The 18,367-nt window shown below is 50.2% G+C and overlaps 1 protein-coding gene across 1 annotated transcript; it reads right to left on the minus strand.

Annotated features, from left to right (window-relative positions):
• Positions 1-679: 679 nt before the first annotated feature.
• Positions 680-2,223, minus strand: LOC144714201 (uncharacterized). The gene is made up of 2 exons (XM_078588905.1): positions 2,113-2,223; positions 680-1,162 (listed from the first exon to the last, which is right to left on the minus strand). Exons 1-2 carry the CDS (start codon positions 2,221-2,223, stop codon positions 680-682), a joined length of 594 nt encoding a protein of 197 aa, XP_078445031.1.
• Between the last annotated feature and the right edge of the window lie 16,144 nt (positions 2,224-18,367).

The following is an 18,367-nucleotide window of genomic DNA, read 5'->3' on the forward strand; positions in this document are numbered from 1 at the left end:
AGTTCTGTATGAATTGTTGGTAGAAAGTCGCGAGACCTATAATCTCATAACGTCATGTAGATTAGCTGGTGTCAGCCACGACATGATGGCCCGGATCGTCTCCGAGTCCGCAGCAACACCCTAGGCGGATACGATAAACCTGAGGAAAGCGACTTCCGGGGTGTGCGTATAGCTACTCGCGCTGCAGGACGGTGAAAACCTATCGGAGGTGGTCGAGATGCTCTTCTTTTTAGCAAGTATAAATGAGGATATCGTCAAAGTAGATGACGATAAACGTTCTGATGAACGTGCATAGTACCTCGTTCATGAGGCTCTGAAAGGTACTCCGCACGTTGGAGAGGCCAAATGGCATGACTCTCCACTCATATAACCCGTCCTTTATCTTAAAGGCGGTCTTCCGTCAAATCAGGACAAATCCAAACCTGATGGTATCCACTCCTTAGATCTATCTTTGAGAAGATAGTAGATCCGGCCATAATGTCGAATAGGTCATGTATGCGATGAATGGGAAAATGGTACTTGACCGTTATATTTTTGGTGACACGATTATTGCACCACATACGCCATGTGTCATCGTTCTTCGGGGCTAGGAGAGCTGGAAATGAGCATGGACTAAGGCTCTTCTAGATGAGACCCTTCTCTAAGAGATCCTGGACCTGGCTAATAGTTCCTAGTACTTCTACGGCTCCATCTGATAATGGGGCAGGTTCGGCAAAGTCGCACCGAGCACGAGATCGATTGCGTGCTGAATGTTACGCATTGGGGGTAACCCATCAGGTAACTCATCCGGGAAGACGTCGTCAAAATCCGATACGAGGGCCTCAATCTTGGGTGATTGAGGTGCTACGGGCGGATCAGTGGGGACGTCGAGGGTGACGGTGAGGCACAACGACGTGTCATCTCCCTCGCAGCCCAGGTTTTGGGTGAACACGAGCCCTCGAACGACTACTAACCCTACAGGTTTGGTCATGGCCGGCTTGTTCGCCGGCTTCGTGGTATAGGGGTAACATGTAACCCGTCGTCCCTGATACACAAAGGAACACATGTTCGTCTGCCCGGCTAGAGTGACGTCATGGTCATATAACCAGGGACGGGCCAAGATGCTACTTCCCACTTTCATAGGAAGTATGTCGCAGAGGACGCTCTCATCATAGGCACTCACCTTCAACAGAATGTGATAGTGAGACTTCACCGGGAAGTGTCTATCCACGAGACATCGTAGGGAGTCGGATGATCGATAGCGGTCAGCCCTAGTCGGGTAACCATCGTATCGGAGATAGTGTTGATGTAACTACCTCTATCCACAACCAGCTTACACACATTGCCATTGATCTTGACATATGTGTAGAAGATCAAGGTGCCAAGGGCCACATCTACCAATGGTTGTGGCTTCGGTTCTGCTGGAAGGGGCCTAGCGGTGGTGTGACTCGTGGTGATGGCCGCACTCTAATCTTGCCAGGTGCATTGACGACGATGTTGGCCAATGGTCGGTTGGCCGATCGTGGCGCAACAAAGGGGGTCTCTCGTGCCCCTCTAATCTCTATGTACCCAACCTGTCCATCAGGTTCCTTATACTCGAGGGTGAATTCCTTTCCCCATGAGGATGATCATCTTGTCCCGTCTCCACACCATCAAGTTGGTCTAGGTCCAGGTCTCCAGCGTCGATCAAAAATGCCATTGAGGGGCATTGGTTGGCGTGGCGTCCTCTTCCCTAGCACTTATAGCATGTCACGCGTGCCTGACTGACACCGGTGCTCAGGGCCGGTATGTAGCGTATGATGGCCCGAGCTAGTGGGGTAGATCCCACAGATGTGGGGGGGCGGTTCCCTGCCTCCCCGTGGTCAGGATAACCCGTGTGGTCACGGGTGATGTAGTCTGCGCGGGGTTGGTCTGGATAGGTGGGTTCCAAGGCCTTGTGCTCATGCTAGGTGCAGTAGTGTCATCGGATGGATGCTCCATAAGCTCAACTAGATGGTATGCCTCGTCGACTTCAACCGGGTTGCACTTGAGGACCTCGTTGCATAGGGCCGGTCTGAGTCCATGAGCGAACAATCAAACCATGATCCGTGGGTCCTCAACGAAGCAGCATCACATCCAGCATTCCTCAAAGACCTCGATGTACTCCGTCACACTGAGTCGTCCTTGCTTCAGGTCGAGCCACGAGAGGAATAGGGACATTTGATATTTCCAAGGAACGTACCTGCTCCGCAGCTTTTGTGCCATTTGGACACAGGACGTGATGGGTCATCCTCGTCGCTCTGTGGCAACACACTTGTTCTTCCAAAAGATCTTAGCATGTCCGCCAAGTCTTGTTTTCGCATATTCGTCACACAGGTCGTCGTCCATGTGGTACCACCAAAAATAGGAGTTCATGTTCGACTCTTAATCGATGAACTCTTTGGGCTTCCGTGAACCATCAAAGATGATAACGTCGGCGTGTACGTTTCTCTGGATGCGGGCACGGTGCTCTTCACGCCGATGTTCATCGTCGTCCAAGTGCTGCTTGGGCACGGGGTAGTCCTCGCGTCGCGCATCCGTGTGGCGACGAGAGGGAGTAAGCTCGTGATCACGCTCATCCCAATGGTGGGGAGGAACCTCACGAGGCGCGCGCCCAACCGGCATCGCGCGAGGTGGGTGCAGATGATGTAATACAAAGGGCATGCCGGGATCAGGTTGTCGTATTACGTCACAAGAAAGGAAAATGTTTGAATTCGTATCTGATTATATGAAGTGAATGCTGGTTTTAGTACACTTGATGAGCAATGGTAGACAACAATCTAAGATTTTCCACGGCAGAGATATTGATCAGACTAGACTCCCAATGACCCGTTAAAACCTACTAGACGTCTACGAGTAAGGGGCGTTTGACAGCCCTGGGTTGTACCATGTCTAAAGATCAACGAGTAATCCTACACCACAAAGGAATCTTATCTCTCGACACGGTGGTTATCCTATAGCGCTTTTAAGGCAATCCAAAGCAGAGGAAGAGACAGCGGGAGACAGCACTGACAGATGTAATACTACTGGGAATTAATGGAGAGATGAGTGTGTACCTTGTGAGGGTAATCCACGACAAGGTGGGTTGATGGCGAACAGGCGGCGAAAGAAACTTGACAAAGGCGGTGGGTGTTGGTGCGTGTGGGTGGAACGTTGCGGGTGCGTAGGGACACGAGCGCGTTGGCGCAAGCAAAAGATGAACGGGCATGCAGGCAAAAGTGTACCTGGCGCGGGCGCGTTGTGAGCATACCTGCTGGGAAAGGGCGTGCAGGGCGCAGTCAAGCGGGACACGGGTGTGCTGGCGGTGGCGCGCTGGCGTGCCGGCGCATGGCAGGGCCGCGCGTACATGCAGGGGAGGGCTTGCAGGTGCACCGGCCAAGGCGCGTGGATGCACGGGCATGCTGGCTGAGACGTGCGGGCGCACTGGCATAAGCATGCGGCGCACGACCACGTTGGCACGAGCATAGCAAAATGCTGCGCATGGGGTGTGCGGGCACCGGGCTTAGAGCGCAGATGCGGGCATGATGCATTGGAGGACAGGCGGCGGGGCACGGAGTACCAGCGTCTACATAGGTGGTGCAGGGGCGATGGCGACCGAATGTCGAGAACCTGGGGTTCTTGATTCTTACTAATCAAGAATCCCATCATGAGAGAGTGTGTTCTGGAATCGAGGGAATTCTTGACAGCAAGAACCATGAATCTTGGCTGCTGATGATGGCGGCACATCCTCGGAGTACTCTTGATGAGGAAATGTGGGCGACGTCACTTCCAGCAATGGCAAATCTTGAATCATCAAGGCCGACCTCAGAGTAGTCTCAACGAGGAAGCGTTGATGTCTCCACGAAATGCAGATCTTGATTTCTTTAAAGTGACCTCAGAGTAGTCTCGACGAGAATGATTGACGACGTCTCACGGAGTAGTCTCGACGTGAGAACGTGGGGCTCTAATCCACAGAGTGGTCTCAGCGAGGAGCGAGAACAGCCACTTCTCCCTACACTATAATTCCTATCTAACACTACCTCTCTAACACTATGATAGAACTGAGAGACAACCTTTTAATTTCAACAATGCCGGCCTTCACTTGAGCATGCTATCCCCTTATATAGTGAGGATAGGTGCCAAGTGATGTTGTGTAGACGACGAACCGTCAGGAGACGTGGTTTGACCTCTATTCAATGGTTACAAGCAAAAGAAAACATGACATGGACGAGGCCCTAACACCGGCCCAGTCTGTAAGATCCAAAGCGAAAATTACAACAAGGCAAAATAAATTACGAAACTAGAAAATGCTTACGCGAAGTACTTAAACCCCAGATGGCGAGCATCGACGCGAGCAGCCCGACATGGTTGGACTCGACTCATCCCGTTGTCAGCTGGATGATCCCCCATCAGCAGAGGGGCATCATCAACCCCTTCCTGTCGAGGGTGGGGCAGTCAGAAGTAGTCGTCACGGCGTGCCAATGGGTCGGCTATCTGCCCAGGATCGCGGGGCAGGACTGGGTTGTATCAACGGGCCGGGTAGTCAGCGTCCATCTCACAATTATGACATCGGACGTAGGGGTCCGGGCGGACCAGTCGGCCCGCCTCGTACCCGCGGGTAGGGTCGTCCCACAGGTGTTGCCTATCTCAAGTACAGACATCCTAGGGGTCTCATGCCCGATCTCGGACAGGACGTCCCTGCGCAGGGACATCGTTGGATCTATAGTCAAACCCCTCGTAGTCATCATCATGTTCGTAGAGGCGTCTCCACTTATGTCTTTGTCGAGCAACCCAGAATGGGTTGCGAGGTCGTCCTCGGGTAGCCGTTGCCATATCGTCGCCGTGCTCTGAAGTCCGTGAGTGTGCAAACATCCGCTCACTGCGATTTATCCTGGTGGCCATAGCGCGAAGGTAGGCTCCTTGGTCATCTCGTGGGTTCTCCCGAAGGAGGTACTAGCAAGGTTCTCCTCCATGTCCACGCCCTCCTCCTCGGCCATGTGCAGTAGCAGCTCGGGGGAAGCCCTCGCCTATGGGGGACTTTCCATGTGGTCGGTGACCTATAGTCACCCTCTCCTCTAGCTCATAAGGTAGAACTTCACCAAGCGATCGCGGTGAGTCATGAGGAGATCGTCCCGAGTCTCTAGGCACAATGGTGCGCTCACGAAGGCCGGACAACTCAGGGGCACCGTGACAGCGGTGGTCCGCGCGGCTTCAATAGGCGGCAGTATTGGCCCAGCTACGAGTGTCGCGGTACGGTGTTCCAAGAGGGCAGTGGTAGTTTCTCTCTCATCGGGCAACGGATCTAGCCGTCACGGGGAGATAGAACCTCCGTGTTGAGCTCTCTGAGTCGATCGTGTCTTTATGGCCGTCCTTAGGGATTCCTATATGAATTTCCAAAGACGATGCGATGCAGATGAAGCTAATTGCGGATGAGATGTCAGAGGCGTACTCCGAGCAACCACAATATGGCTATGATACCAATTTGATGCCTGACGTCATCAAGGCATCGTCCGGTCGTCACCGTGGGTAGCAAGTTGCATCGATAATGGAACTTTATTGGACAACGACAGAGAGTGTCGTCCGATAATGATAATAAATAGAAGTGAAATATGACGGAATCTGAAAAGTCTATAAGTGGTATGTGCAAGTGCCAACTCGCGGGGCATGCTATTCCGGGGATTTGAAGGGGGCGCCTAGGGAAGGATAGTCCAGGCTTCTCAAGCCTGCACTTGAGAGTCGAGGACAACTATGCGGACAAATGGGAATGTCCCGCTAAGATGCTCACACGCGCCGGGGGAGCCCGACTCGTACCAAACAGGTAAGACTCTGGAGTAATTCTTCGTCCTTTTCTCAATCTGTCCCTCTCACCTACACCTAACCCGAGCGCGGTGGATGCAATTCAAAAGTATACTGAAAAACATAAGAGACAAAAGAGCAGGGTAGGGGTACCTCTCGTTGCGTCCGGCGACAGCTATTTTGGTAGCACACTTAAGGGCTATATCGGAGGGCAGCAGCAGTTCGAGGATCAGGGCTGGAGCCAGTGGCGAGATGGCGAGCATGGTGGGTGATGGTCGTGGCAGTGCAACGCGGCAGCGCGAACTCAATGTCTCAAACGCGGTGATACGAGTGAGCGACGTTGCGGGGCGCAAGGGTGCGGGAGGCGATGGCGCAGAGCGAGGCAATGTGGGAGCGGTGATGCTAGGCACGATGGCATAGACGCAGGGGTATGAGTCGTGGCGTCGCAGGGCGGTCGCACGCATGGGTGCACTGTGCGACGGCACGGGTGGGCGCGCGGGTGGCGACGCGCGTGTGGGCGTGCGAGTGCGCCGCGGCACACCGGGGAGGCGTGAGTGCAGACGGCGCGGTTGCAATTGCTGCGAACGCGACCGGGGGCAGTGTTGAGCGCAGGCATTGCGGCAGAGGCGCCTTCAAAAGCAGAGGTGGCAGCGGGGCTTGCAACACAGCGGCGGGAATCACGACAATGACAGCGGAGCTTGCGTCGGTGGCGGAGCTCGCGATGGCGGCGCTGGAGTTCGAGATGATGGCGGCAGAGTTCACGTTGGTGGTGGGGTTCGTGAAGGTAGACAACTGCAGCAGCGGTGATCGTGACAGTGGGCGGTGGTGGCGGCAGCTCTTCCTCCTCTTCTCCCCCTTCCTCTTCTTCCTCCTTCTTCCTTCTTTTTCGTTCTTCTTCCTCCTTTCTCAGCAAGAGGCTCTTCGACTTCTGGACGTTATAGTTCATCAACAAAATTCAAAAGTAAGTTTGGAGTGCGCCCACCCATTCCCATTATGGGAGAGAGGTGGATAGGTCCCCTTTAAGCTACAAGACAAAAATAAGAGGTGGGGGAAGAAGGTTGGACCAGATAATGGGAGGGGAAGGTATCCTCGTATGGGAACTTCCCCTCCCTACAACGCAATTACGAAGAAAAAGGAATACAAAAGGAGATGTAAATATATAAAACAAAAACGGTAAACATGAACGAAGAAAGCACGTCATTATGGCGGATATTGGAACCCGGGCATGCACGTTGTCAATTTGGCTTGCCGTGCGGGCTGGGCGCGAATCGGCGGTGGCATGGATAACGATGCCGACTCCTTGAGTGGTGATCCTTTGGTCTCGGATCGAGTAGCGCCATCTCATAGAGATAGATAAAGAGATAGAGATAGACATAGCGATAGAGAAAGAGATAGAGATAGAGATAGAGATAGAGATAGAGATAGAGATACAGATAGAGATAGAGAAAGAGATAGAGATAGAGATAGAGATAGAGAAAGAGATAGAGATAGAGATAGAGATAGAGATAGAGATAGAGATAGAGATAGAGATAGAGATAGAGATAGAGATAGAGATAGAGATAGAGATAGAGATAGATATAGATATAGAGATAGAGATAGAGATAGAAATAGAGATAGAGATAGAGATAGAGATAGAGATAGAGATAGAGATAGAGATAGAGATAGAGATAGAGATAGAGATAGAGATAGAGATAGAGATAAAGATAGAGATAGAGATAGCGATAGAGATAGAGATAGAGATAGAGATAGAGATCGAGATAGAGATAGAGATGGAGATAGTGGTGGCGTGGACGCCAATGCATTGATACTAGACGAGCCGCCAAGATCAACCGATGTGAACGTCTCTCTCTCTCTCTCTCTCTCTCTCTCTCTCTCTCTCTCTCTCTCTCTCTCTCTCTCTCTCTCTCTCTCTCTCTCTCTCTCTCTCTCTCTCTCTCTCTCTCTCTCTCTCTCTCTCTCCCTCTCTCTCTCTCTCTCTCCTCTCCATCACCCTCCCAGGCTGCCTAGGGTTGCCCTAGAGGCCACCCTCAGGCCACCCAGGCTGCCCGCCCAAGGCTGCTCAAGGGCTGCCAGGCTGTCAGCCAAGGGTTGCCCAAGGGCCGTCAAGGCCACCCCTAGGCCGCCAAGGCCGCCCAGCTGCCGGCAGGGCCGGCCAAAGCCAGGCCACCCTGATCAGGGCTGCCAAGACCACCCGACCGATGCTGCCTAGGTTGTCCCAGGCCATCCTGGGCGCCTGCCCCTCGCTGCCCAAGGCCGCATAGGCCACCCTGCGAGGGCTGCCAAGACCGCCCGACCAAGGCTGCCAAGGCCGTCCCAGGCCGCCTATCTAAGGCCGCCGAAGGGCCGCCTGACTGCCCGTCAAGGCCACCCAAGGCCACCCAAGCTGACCTACTAGGGCAGCCCAAGGCCGCCTCACGCTGCCCGTTTGGGGTCGCCCAACGCCACCCATGCCGCCAACTAGGGCTGCCAAGGCTGCCCAGGCCATCCTAGGCTGCCTGGCCAGGGCCGCTTAGGGCCACCCCAGGCTGCTCGCCTAGGGTCGCCCAAGGCCGCCAAGCCACCCAGCTTGGCCTCTTGCCCGCTTGCCCGTGTCTGCACTCGTCCGTCTCACTCTCACGCCGCGTTCAGGGCCCAGATCCCATCGCGTCAGTGGACCGCTCAACTCCGAACCGCCCAGTCTTGCCTCTGTCAGGATTTCCCGTATCCTCTTCACGCGATGCGTTGCCGAGGTACGCCTGAAATCTTTGGTGTCTAAGCGTTCTCCGTCTAGTATTCTACGAGAAGTCTCCACCCCCGTCAGATTTGTTTTGATTTAGATTTTCCTAAATTATCTTCGATTGTTTCTATCGTGACGTGAATTCGGGTATTGATTTTGGTGCTTCGGCGTCGTTGCGCTGGGTGAAGATAGTACTCCCGCCCTCGAGGATTAGAGCTTCAGCATCGACAAGGATCGGAGCTGCACCACCAGTATTGCATCGGTTTTAAACTCTGAATTCGTCCGTGTCGATTTCTTTAGTCTGTTTTTTCCTTCCCATTCAAAACCATCAGGCACCCTTCAACCATCATTGTCGTATACATCCCCTCATTTGCCCTTTTCATTAGTTGTCCTACATCGGATAGAGATAGAGATAGAACTAGAGATAGATATTGAGATAGAGATAGAGATAGAAATAGAGATAGAGATGAAGATAGAGATCGAATATAGAGATAGAGATATAAATAGAGAAAGAGATAGCGATAGACATAGCGATAGGGATAGAGGTAAACGTAGCGAAAGAGATAGAGATAGAGATAAAGATAGAGATACAGATAGAGATACAAATAAGATAGAAATAGAGAGAGATAGAGATAGAGATAGAGATGGAGATAAAGATAGAAATAGAGAGAGATAGAGATAGAGATACAGATGGAGATAAAGATAGATATATAAATAGAGATAGAGATAGAGATATAGATACAGATAGGGATACAAACAGAGATAAAGATACAGACAAAGATAGCGATAGAGATAAAGATAGAGATAGAGATACATATAGAAATAGAGATAGAGATAGAGATAGAGATAGAGATAGAGATAGAGATCGAGATAAAGATAGAGATACAGATACATATACAGATAAGGATACAGACATAGATAAAGATAGATATTGAGATAAAAATAGAGATAAAGATAGAGAAAGAGATAGAGATAGGGATGAAGATACTGATACAGATAGAGATAGAGATAGAGATAGCGATAACAATAGAGATAGATATAGAAATAGAAATAGAGATACAGATATCTATAGAGATAGAGATAGAGATAGAGATGGAGATGAAGATAGAGATATGGATAGAGATAGATATAGAGATAGAAATAGATATAGAGATAAGGATAGAGATAGAGATAGAAATATTGATAGACATAATGATAGAGATAGAGCCAACGATAGTGATAGATATAGAGATAGAGATAGCGATAGTGATAGAGATAGAAATAAATATACAGATAGAGATACAGATACAGATATAGATACAAATAGGGATATAAACAGAGATAACGATAAAGATACAAATAAAGATAGAGCAAGAGATAGCGATACACATAGAGATAGAGGTGCAGATAAAGATATAGATAAAGATAGAGACAGCCATAGAGATAAAAATATCGATAGAGATAGAGATAGACATACAGATAGAGATAGAGATAGAGATAGAAGTGGAAATAGAGATACATATATCGATAGAAATAGAGATAGAGATACAGATAGAGATAGAGAAAGAGATGCAAATAGAGATTGAGATAGGGATAGAGAGAGAGAGAGAGATGAAGATAGAGATATAGGTAGAGATATCAATAGAAATAGACCTAGAGATAGAGATAGAGATAGATATTCATATAGAGATAGAGATAGGCATAGAGATAGAGATCGCAATAAAAATACAAATAATACCAGAGGTGGAGATAGGGATATGGATAAAGATAGATATAGAGATAGAGATAGAGATAAAGATAGAGATACAGATACAGATACAGATAAGGATACAGACATATATAAAGATAGATAGAGAGATAAAAATAGAGATAAAGATAGAGATAGAGATAGAGATAGGGATGAAGATAGAGATACGGATGGAGATAGAGATAGAGATAGAGATAGAGATAGAGATAGAGATAGAGATAGAGATAGAGATAGAGATAGAGATAGAGATAGAGATAGAGATAGAGATAGAGATAGAGATAGAGATAGAGATAGAGATAGAGATAGAGATAGAGATAGAGATAGAGACAGAGATAGAGATAGAGATAGAGATAGAGATAGAGATAGAGATAGAGATAGAGATAGAGATAGAGATAGAGATAGAGATAGAGATAGAGATAGAGATAGAGATAGAGATAGAGATAGACATAGAGATAGAGATAGAGATAGAGATAGAGATAGAGATATAGATAGAAATAGAGATAGAGATAGAGATAGAGATAGAGCTAGAGAGAGAGATAGAGATAGAGATAGAGATAGCGATAGAGATACAAATAGAAATAAAAATATAAATAGAGATTGAAGTAGTGATATTGATAAAGATTGAGATGGAGATAGAGATAAAGATACAGATAGAGATAGAGTTCGCGTTGGAGATAGCGATTGAGATATTGATATCTAGGGGCTGGCGAGGTAGTTGTCGCGATGCTCTCATGACTGAACTCGTTGCTTTCAACGAGACTGTATGCGAGGTCGACGGTGGAAGGGTTCTGCTCGAGTACTCGAGCTCCTAGGTCCTGGCATAGCCCATGAATAAAGAATGCGATCTGAATTTGTGGACTGTCCATAAACTTACATCGCATTCGGTGCTCCTCAAAATTTACGATGTACTCCGAGACTTTGCGCTTCCCTTGCTTTAGATCCATCCAGCTGAGCATGAGATGCGTCATATAAAGCTTCGGGACATACTTGTCCGTTAACTTCCGTGACATCTCAGCCCAAGTGAAAGGGGGATCTCTCCTTTGTCGTGCGGCTTCCTTTTCATTTATCCAGAAAATCTTCGTCTGTCCTCCAAGCCATGCTTCGGCGTATTCAATGCAGAGATCATCGTCCATACGGTACCACTAGAAATAGCTTTCCAGGTCCGACTCCCAATCTGTGTAGCCCTTAGGATTCCGGGACCCTTCGAAGATCGGTACCTCCAATCGTACGCTCTTTTGGATCATTGCACGGTCTGCCTCTCGCCGTTGGTCGTGTTCGTCGTCGTGTCGACGAGCAGGACGGCGGCGAGGTGCACCTCGGTGATGATCATAATCAGGGCGTTCCTCGTAGTAGTCTTCGTGACGAGGCGCCGGATGGTAGTAGGGTCGTCCCTCCGGGTAATCGTCAGGATAAGGCCATCTCGGGGGTGACCTATGCTGCGGTGGGTAAGCATCCTCCCGGTGGGGAGGATGATCGGGGTGTCTCGGGTACCGCTGATCGTCGTCGGGATAATGACCCTGACGTGGCACGCGATCGTAATCTGGCGTATGTCTCAATGGTGCTCAGGGCGGTGGTGGGGCCTCCTCGTAGGGATCCGGTGCGGGGACGGGGGCAGCTCTGTAATGGGGAGGATACGCGGAGCTGTCACCATAGGTGATGACATCCGGCCGATGTGCTACTGGGGGCAACTGTGGGCTACCCGGTCGTGATGAATAGTGTGGGGCATTACGCACCGGAATACGGTTGGGGTTCAGCACCCCATCCTCCGGGTAATCGTGATGCCGCGAGTCCCTAAGCTCGGTGTGATAGTGGTTCCTCTCCGGACGGTAGGAACGGTCGCCATAGTAGCGGGGTGCTGGTCGATCTTCCCGTGGCGGGGACCTCCGTCTGCCTTCGCGGCCGTAATCCCGTGGCGGGAGCCCTCGTCAATCATCGCGGAGATACTCCCGGGGTGGGGATCGTCGGCGGTCTTCACGGTCGTGCTCCCATTCGTCAGCTCGTGGTTATCGAGGAGGTAGAACCTCGGGGTCTCGGGGTCGGTATTCCGGGGCAGGGTACTTCGGCATGGGGGCCTTCCCCGGTCGTCGGGAAACATCTCGAGCCGAGGGCTCATCACAGGCTTCATCGACCGGTGCCCTATGAGTAGGGACGGCGGTTGAAGATTTCCGGTCTTGAGCTCGGCGCGCGTGTGCCGGTTCAGCTGAAGATCTCGGGACCCGAGTAGCGTGTTCCCTAGCCGGTGGAGGAGGTAGATGCACCTCCTCGGGATCCACCGGTTCGTGCGGTGGTTGTTCGCCTATGGGATCCTCTAGAAGAGGCTCCCCTATGACGAGATCGTGGTCACGATCATCGTCCCGTTCGACATAGTCGGTATCCCGACATTGGGCTCGCGTACGAACCATCCTATGGTCAACCATCCACAACCTAGAAGTATTCTAAGGGTATGCACGTGATGGATGGGATGCAATGAGATGACGTGCCCTATGCAGATGAATTTCAAGATATGATGTGCACAATTTCAATAAAATTTCTAAAAGATCCGACCGACCGTGTTAAGCGAGAGCTAACACGACCGGCTCTGATACCAATATGATGTAATACGGTGTCGGCCGGGATCGATCGGCCCGTATTACGTCACAGGAAGTGTGATGCTAGTGATATGCGATGCAAGTCAGATAACGAGAAAACGCGAATGAGCAGATAAGGGCTTGTCGGATAACGACGTCGGCCGCACCGGTCAACGAAGGGGAATGATCCTAAGATCAGACTCCCAATGACCCGTTGGACCTACTAGACGTGTACTAGGTGAGGGGCGTCTAACGGCCCTAGAGTGTTCGGCGTCTAAATCGTATGACAGTCCGTTTACCACAAGAAGCCCTACTCTCGACAATAGTGGCTATCCTATCCGTGATTTTATAATAAAAATTGTGGCAGAGGACGCGATAGCAGAGGACGAGACTGGAAGACGTAATAATACTGGGAAGGAGGGGAGACCGAGACTGACCTTAGGATCGCTTAGTCCACGGCGTTAATTCTTAATCTGATTGGTGACATAGGTGCGGACGAGTCGTAGGAGACGGCACCCCGGACGACGATGACTCCCAGTGGCGTAGCCGACGAGCGTGGGGCGACTTTTGGCAAAGGGTCGATGTTGCACTAGGGGTGTGCGAGGCCGTCGATGGTGTGGCGAGCGCGCCGCAGCATGGCAGCAGCGAACGCTCGCGAACGGACTGGAAAGACGCACCGCACACGCCGAGACTGGTGAGGCGGCGTTTAGTCTCAGGCCTTGCGCGGATGAGGAAGGGCAGAGAAGCGGGCCACCCCGCGCGGACGGTGTGGCGAGAAGTCGGCTGGCGCGCGAAGGCGCGAAGGCTAGAGAACAACCACCCCGTGCGGACCGTGGGCGGCGTGGAGTAAGCGGCGCGCGAGGGCGTCCTTTTGTCTTCGACGCCGTGCGGAGGCCGTCGGCAGGGGAAGACGGTAGATCGTAAGAGGGAGGACGCAGTCGGCGTTTCAAGAATCGGGTAGGACAGGGCGGAGATTCAAGAAAGGGAAGGAGGGGGCATGGGCTTGATCGGGAATGGGAGGATTCGGGCGGTGAACCAGGAAGGGCGAGGAGAGGGGATCAAGAAATGTGGAAGGAAGGGGTAGGGACCAAGAACGAAGGGGAAAAGAGCTGGGCGCAAGGGTGGAGGGGCAGGGAAAACGAAGGGTCGTGGGGCAAGAAATTCAAGAAACAGGATGGTGGAAGGGCTCAAGAAACGGGGAGAAAATTCAAGAATGGTGGAGGGATGGGTCATGAACGTGGATGGAGGTAGGGGAAGATCAAGGAGGGGGTGGAATGGTTGGAGTGAAAATCCGAGATCAAGAACCTGTCTTGACGTGGTTTCTTGATCGATTTTGGGCGAGCTTCCTCGGTGAAGCGGGTATCCCAAATCAGCGCAGTGTAGTCGTCGTCGTAAAGCCTCCAAGAACCCCCGGAGTGATCTCGACGCAGGCCTTCTCGTCTAGTGACGGCGGCAACTTCTTGAAGAATCTTTAACTCGTGTCGGAGTGATCTCGACGGCACGATTCAATACGTTTCCCCGGAGTGATCTCGACGGAGAGACGCGGGCTCTACCCACGGAGTGATCTCGACGTGGGATGGGGCTAGCCAAACCCCCTACACTACAACTATGATAGGGGGGAAACGATTTGTGAATCAACTTTCAGCAAAGGCTTCCAAGTGTTCATTGGGCATGCCATCCCCTTATATAGGGAGAATGGGTGCCAAGAGAACGCGGGAGAGGACGAACCGTTGCAAGACGTGGTTCGGCCTCTCCTTACAAATTCAAATACAAATATGAAAATAAAAGGAAATGATGAGGACGAGGCCTAACAACAATGGCCCAGTCCACTAATTCAAAAATACAAACAGACATGCAATGGAAATAAAGATAGGAATTCTTACGCGGGCGGGGTATATGAACCCCGGGTGACGAGCATCGGCGCGGCCTGCTCGACGTCGCTGCTGGCGTGTCGTCGCGTCATCCTCGAATGGCTTCGTCGTCTCCGTGGTGTCGTCCTCTGGATGGTCCTCCATCAGATAGAGATACAAATACAGATAGAGAAAGAGATACAGATAAAGATCTAGATAGAGATATAGATTGAGATAGAAGTAGAGATAGAGATATGGATAGAAATAGATATATAGATACAGATGTAAATAGATATAGGGATAGAGATGCAGATAGAAATAGAGATAGACATAGAGAAAGAGACAGAGATAGAGATAGAGATAGAGATAGAGATAGAGATAGAGATAGCGATAGAGATAGAGATAGAGATAGAGATAGAAGTAGAGATGGAGACAGAGATAGAGATAGAGATAAAGATAGAGATTAAAGTAAATATATATGGATGTAGATAAATACAAAGAAATGTAGATAGGGTTTGAGATACAGATAGAGTTAGATAAGAGGTAGAAGTAGAGATTGTGATAGAGACAGATATATATAAAGATGTGGATAGAGATAAAGTCAGAGATAGAGATAAAGATCTAGATAGAGATAGAGATCGAGATAGAGATATAGATAGAGATCGAGATAGAGATAGAAATAGAGATATATATACAGATAAAAATAGAAACAAAGATAGTGATAGAGATAGAAATATGCATATAAATAGAGATAGAGACAGGGATAGAGATAGAGATAGCGATAAACCAGCAATAATAGAGATAGAGATAGATATAGAGATAACTATAGAGATAGAGATTCAGATAGAGATGGAGAGCGAGATAGAGATAGAGCTAGAGATAGAGGTAGAGATAGAGATAGAGATAGAGATAGAGATAGATATAGAGATAGAGATAGAAATAGAGATAGCGATAGATATAGAGATAGCGATAGCGATAGAGATTAAACTAGAGATAGAGAATGATGGGGGACCATGATGCCTCAAGGAAAATATATTTTTCTGTTGTTTGTTGGTTGTTCTGTTTTGTTGGTTTGTATCTCCCCTAACAGATATGGGCATAATTATTCCCTAGAAAAGGAAGTTTGCCCTTTATAATAAAGTGGGTGAAATCGAAAAGGATTTTCTCAATGTAGCCCCCTTGAGTAGTTGGGCATTTTAGGAGTATTTTAGAATTTCTTGTGATTTTTGGGAAGTTCAGAAAAATTACGAAAATGCCATCAAGAATTGTTCGTTAAGGTTTCTTGCTCCTTTCTCCTCGCCGGAGCGCCGCCGCCGTCTCCGCCAGCGCATCCACCTCCAGAGAAAACCGCATCCATGGCCGCCACAGCTAGCTCCATGGTCTTCACGGCCTCCTCAGGCGTCACGGCTGCCAATGCCGCCTCGACGACCTCCGCGGCCGCCAAGGCCCCGACAACCTCCGCGGCCGCCAAGGCCCCGACGGCCGCGTCGGCCGCCAAGGCCCTAATGGCCTCCCCGGCCACCAAGGTCTTGGCTGCCAGGGCCCCGACGGCCTCTTCAGCTGCCAAGGCCCCCATGGCCTCCGTGACCGCCAAGGCCCCAACGGCCTCCGCGGCTGCCAAGGCCCCGACGGCCGCCAAAACCCTAATGGCCTCCCCGGCCACCAACTCGGCTGCCAGGGCCCCGACGGCCTCTTCGGCCGCCATGGCCCCCATGGTCTCCGCGGCCGCCCAGGCTTCGGCGGCCAGGGCCCCGACGGCCTCCTCGGCCGCCAAGGCCGCGACGGCCTCCGCGGCCGCCAGGGCCCCGACGGCCTCCTCTGCCACCAAGACCTCGACGGCCGCCGCGGCCGCCAAGACTCCAACGGCCTCCTCGGCCGCTAAGGCCCCGGCGGCCTTCCCGGCCTCCAAGGCCCCGATAGCCTCCATGGCCGCCACGGCTCCCTGGCCACCTCGCCCGGCCTGGTCGTCTCGACCTCACCCATCGTCAATTGCCGACCCCGTTAGCCGCCTTGAGTCATCCTTGCTAGCTCAGGTCCCTCCGTTGCCTTGGCCGCCCCCGGTCTCCTCTGCCTACTTAGCGCCACGACCCGCTCGAAACCCTCCAGTTATCTTCATTCGCCCCGTCGAGATCACTCCGGGACGAAGTTAGGAGAATCCAGACTTTCAGTTCCCAATGGTTGACGTCGTCAACATTTCTTCGTCGAGATCACTCCGAGGACTTGTTGACGACCCGCCGCCGCCGATACCCTCGTCCGTTACCCACCATTCGTAGTTAGCTAGAACCCTCCCAAGTCACAAGCCTACCTAGTTAGGATCCTCTAGTTACGGGCTTCGTAAGTAGCTATCCTCTGAGGCCCCCTCCTATAGGATATACATGCAGCCGCCTTCTGCTGCTGCCTTCGTAGATAGTTCTAGCTTCCTCACGTCGAGATTACTCCGTGAGTCATCACTATGCATTTTCACGTCGAGATCACTCCGTGAGACCCACCTCGCGACCTCGTCGAGATCACTCCGAGGCCATTCTTAAAGATTCAAGCTGACCAACTCTTCGGAATCATCACCGCCTCCTTGTTGAGATCACTCCGAGGGTGCTTCTTAGAGATCCAAGATTTGCAGCTTGAGGGTGTCGACGTCATCTCACTTCTTCGTCGAGATCACTCCGGAAATGTGTTGACATCATCACCGTCATCAACCATTTTGCTACCGGAAGCCGGGCCCACCGATTCACCGAAGCCCTCGTCCCGTGCTGCGTGCCGTCGCTCTGCCCTCCACTCCCTGTGGTGTTTACGCGAGCCGCTCGATCCCGGCAGTCGTGTCACATCAGAGAAGGAGATAGAGCTAGAGATAGAGATAGAGATAGAGATAGATACAGAGACAGAGATAGAGATAGAGATAGAGATAGAGATAGCGATAGAGATAGAGATAGAGATAGAGATAGAGATAGAGATAGCGATAGAGATAAAAATAGAAATAGAGGTAAAAAAAGAGATATAGAGATCCAGATAGACATGGAGATGGTGAAAGAGATCGTCAAAGAAATAGAGATAGAGATAGAGATAGCGATAGAGATAAAAATAGAAATAGAGGTAAAAAAAGAGATATAGAGATCCAGATAGACATGGACATGGTGAAAGAGATCGTGAAAGAAATAGAGATAGAGATAGAGATAAAGCTAGAGATAGGGATAGAGATGAAGATAAAGATAGAGCTAGACCTAGAGATAGAGATAGAGATATAGATAGAGTTAGAGATAGAGATAGCAATAGAGATAAAAATAGCGATAGAGATTGAAATACACATAGAGATAGAGATAGAGATAGAGATAAAGATAGATACAGAGATAGATATAGAGATAGAGATAGAAATATAGATAGAGATACAGATGGAGATAGAGATCGACATAGAGATAAATATAGAGATAAAGATAAAGATAGCGATAGAGATAGAGATAGGGATAAAGGTAGAGATAGATACAAAGATACAGATAGAGATAGAGAAAGAGATAGAGATAGTGATAAAGATAGAGATAGATGTAGAGATGGAGATAGATATAGAGATACATATAGAGATAGAGGTAGCGATAGATATAGAGATATAGATAGTGGCTGAGATACAGATCGAAATAGAGATAAAGAAACAGATGGAGATAGAGATAAAGATAGAGATAGATATCGAGATAGAGATTTAGAAAGAGATAGAGATAGGGATAGAGATAGCGAAAAAATAGAGAAAAGA

The sequence above is a fragment of the Wolffia australiana genome, chromosome 17 (assembly GCF_029677425.1).
Source record: "Wolffia australiana isolate 7733 chromosome 17, ASM2967742v1".
NCBI classification, from domain to species: Eukaryota; Viridiplantae; Streptophyta; class Magnoliopsida; order Alismatales; family Araceae; genus Wolffia; species Wolffia australiana.

What these genes read in the sequence shown, in the direction of transcription:
- LOC144714201 (XM_078588905.1), bottom strand. Translation starts at nt 2,223, where the DNA reads ATGGCACAAAAGCTGCGGAGCAGGTACGTTCCTTGGAAATATCAAATG. An exon ending in GTGTGACGGAGTACATCGAG is followed by an intron (nt 1,163 to 2,112) that starts GTCTTTGAGGAA and finishes ATTCTGTTGAAG; the next exon opens with GTGAGTGCCTATGATGAGAG.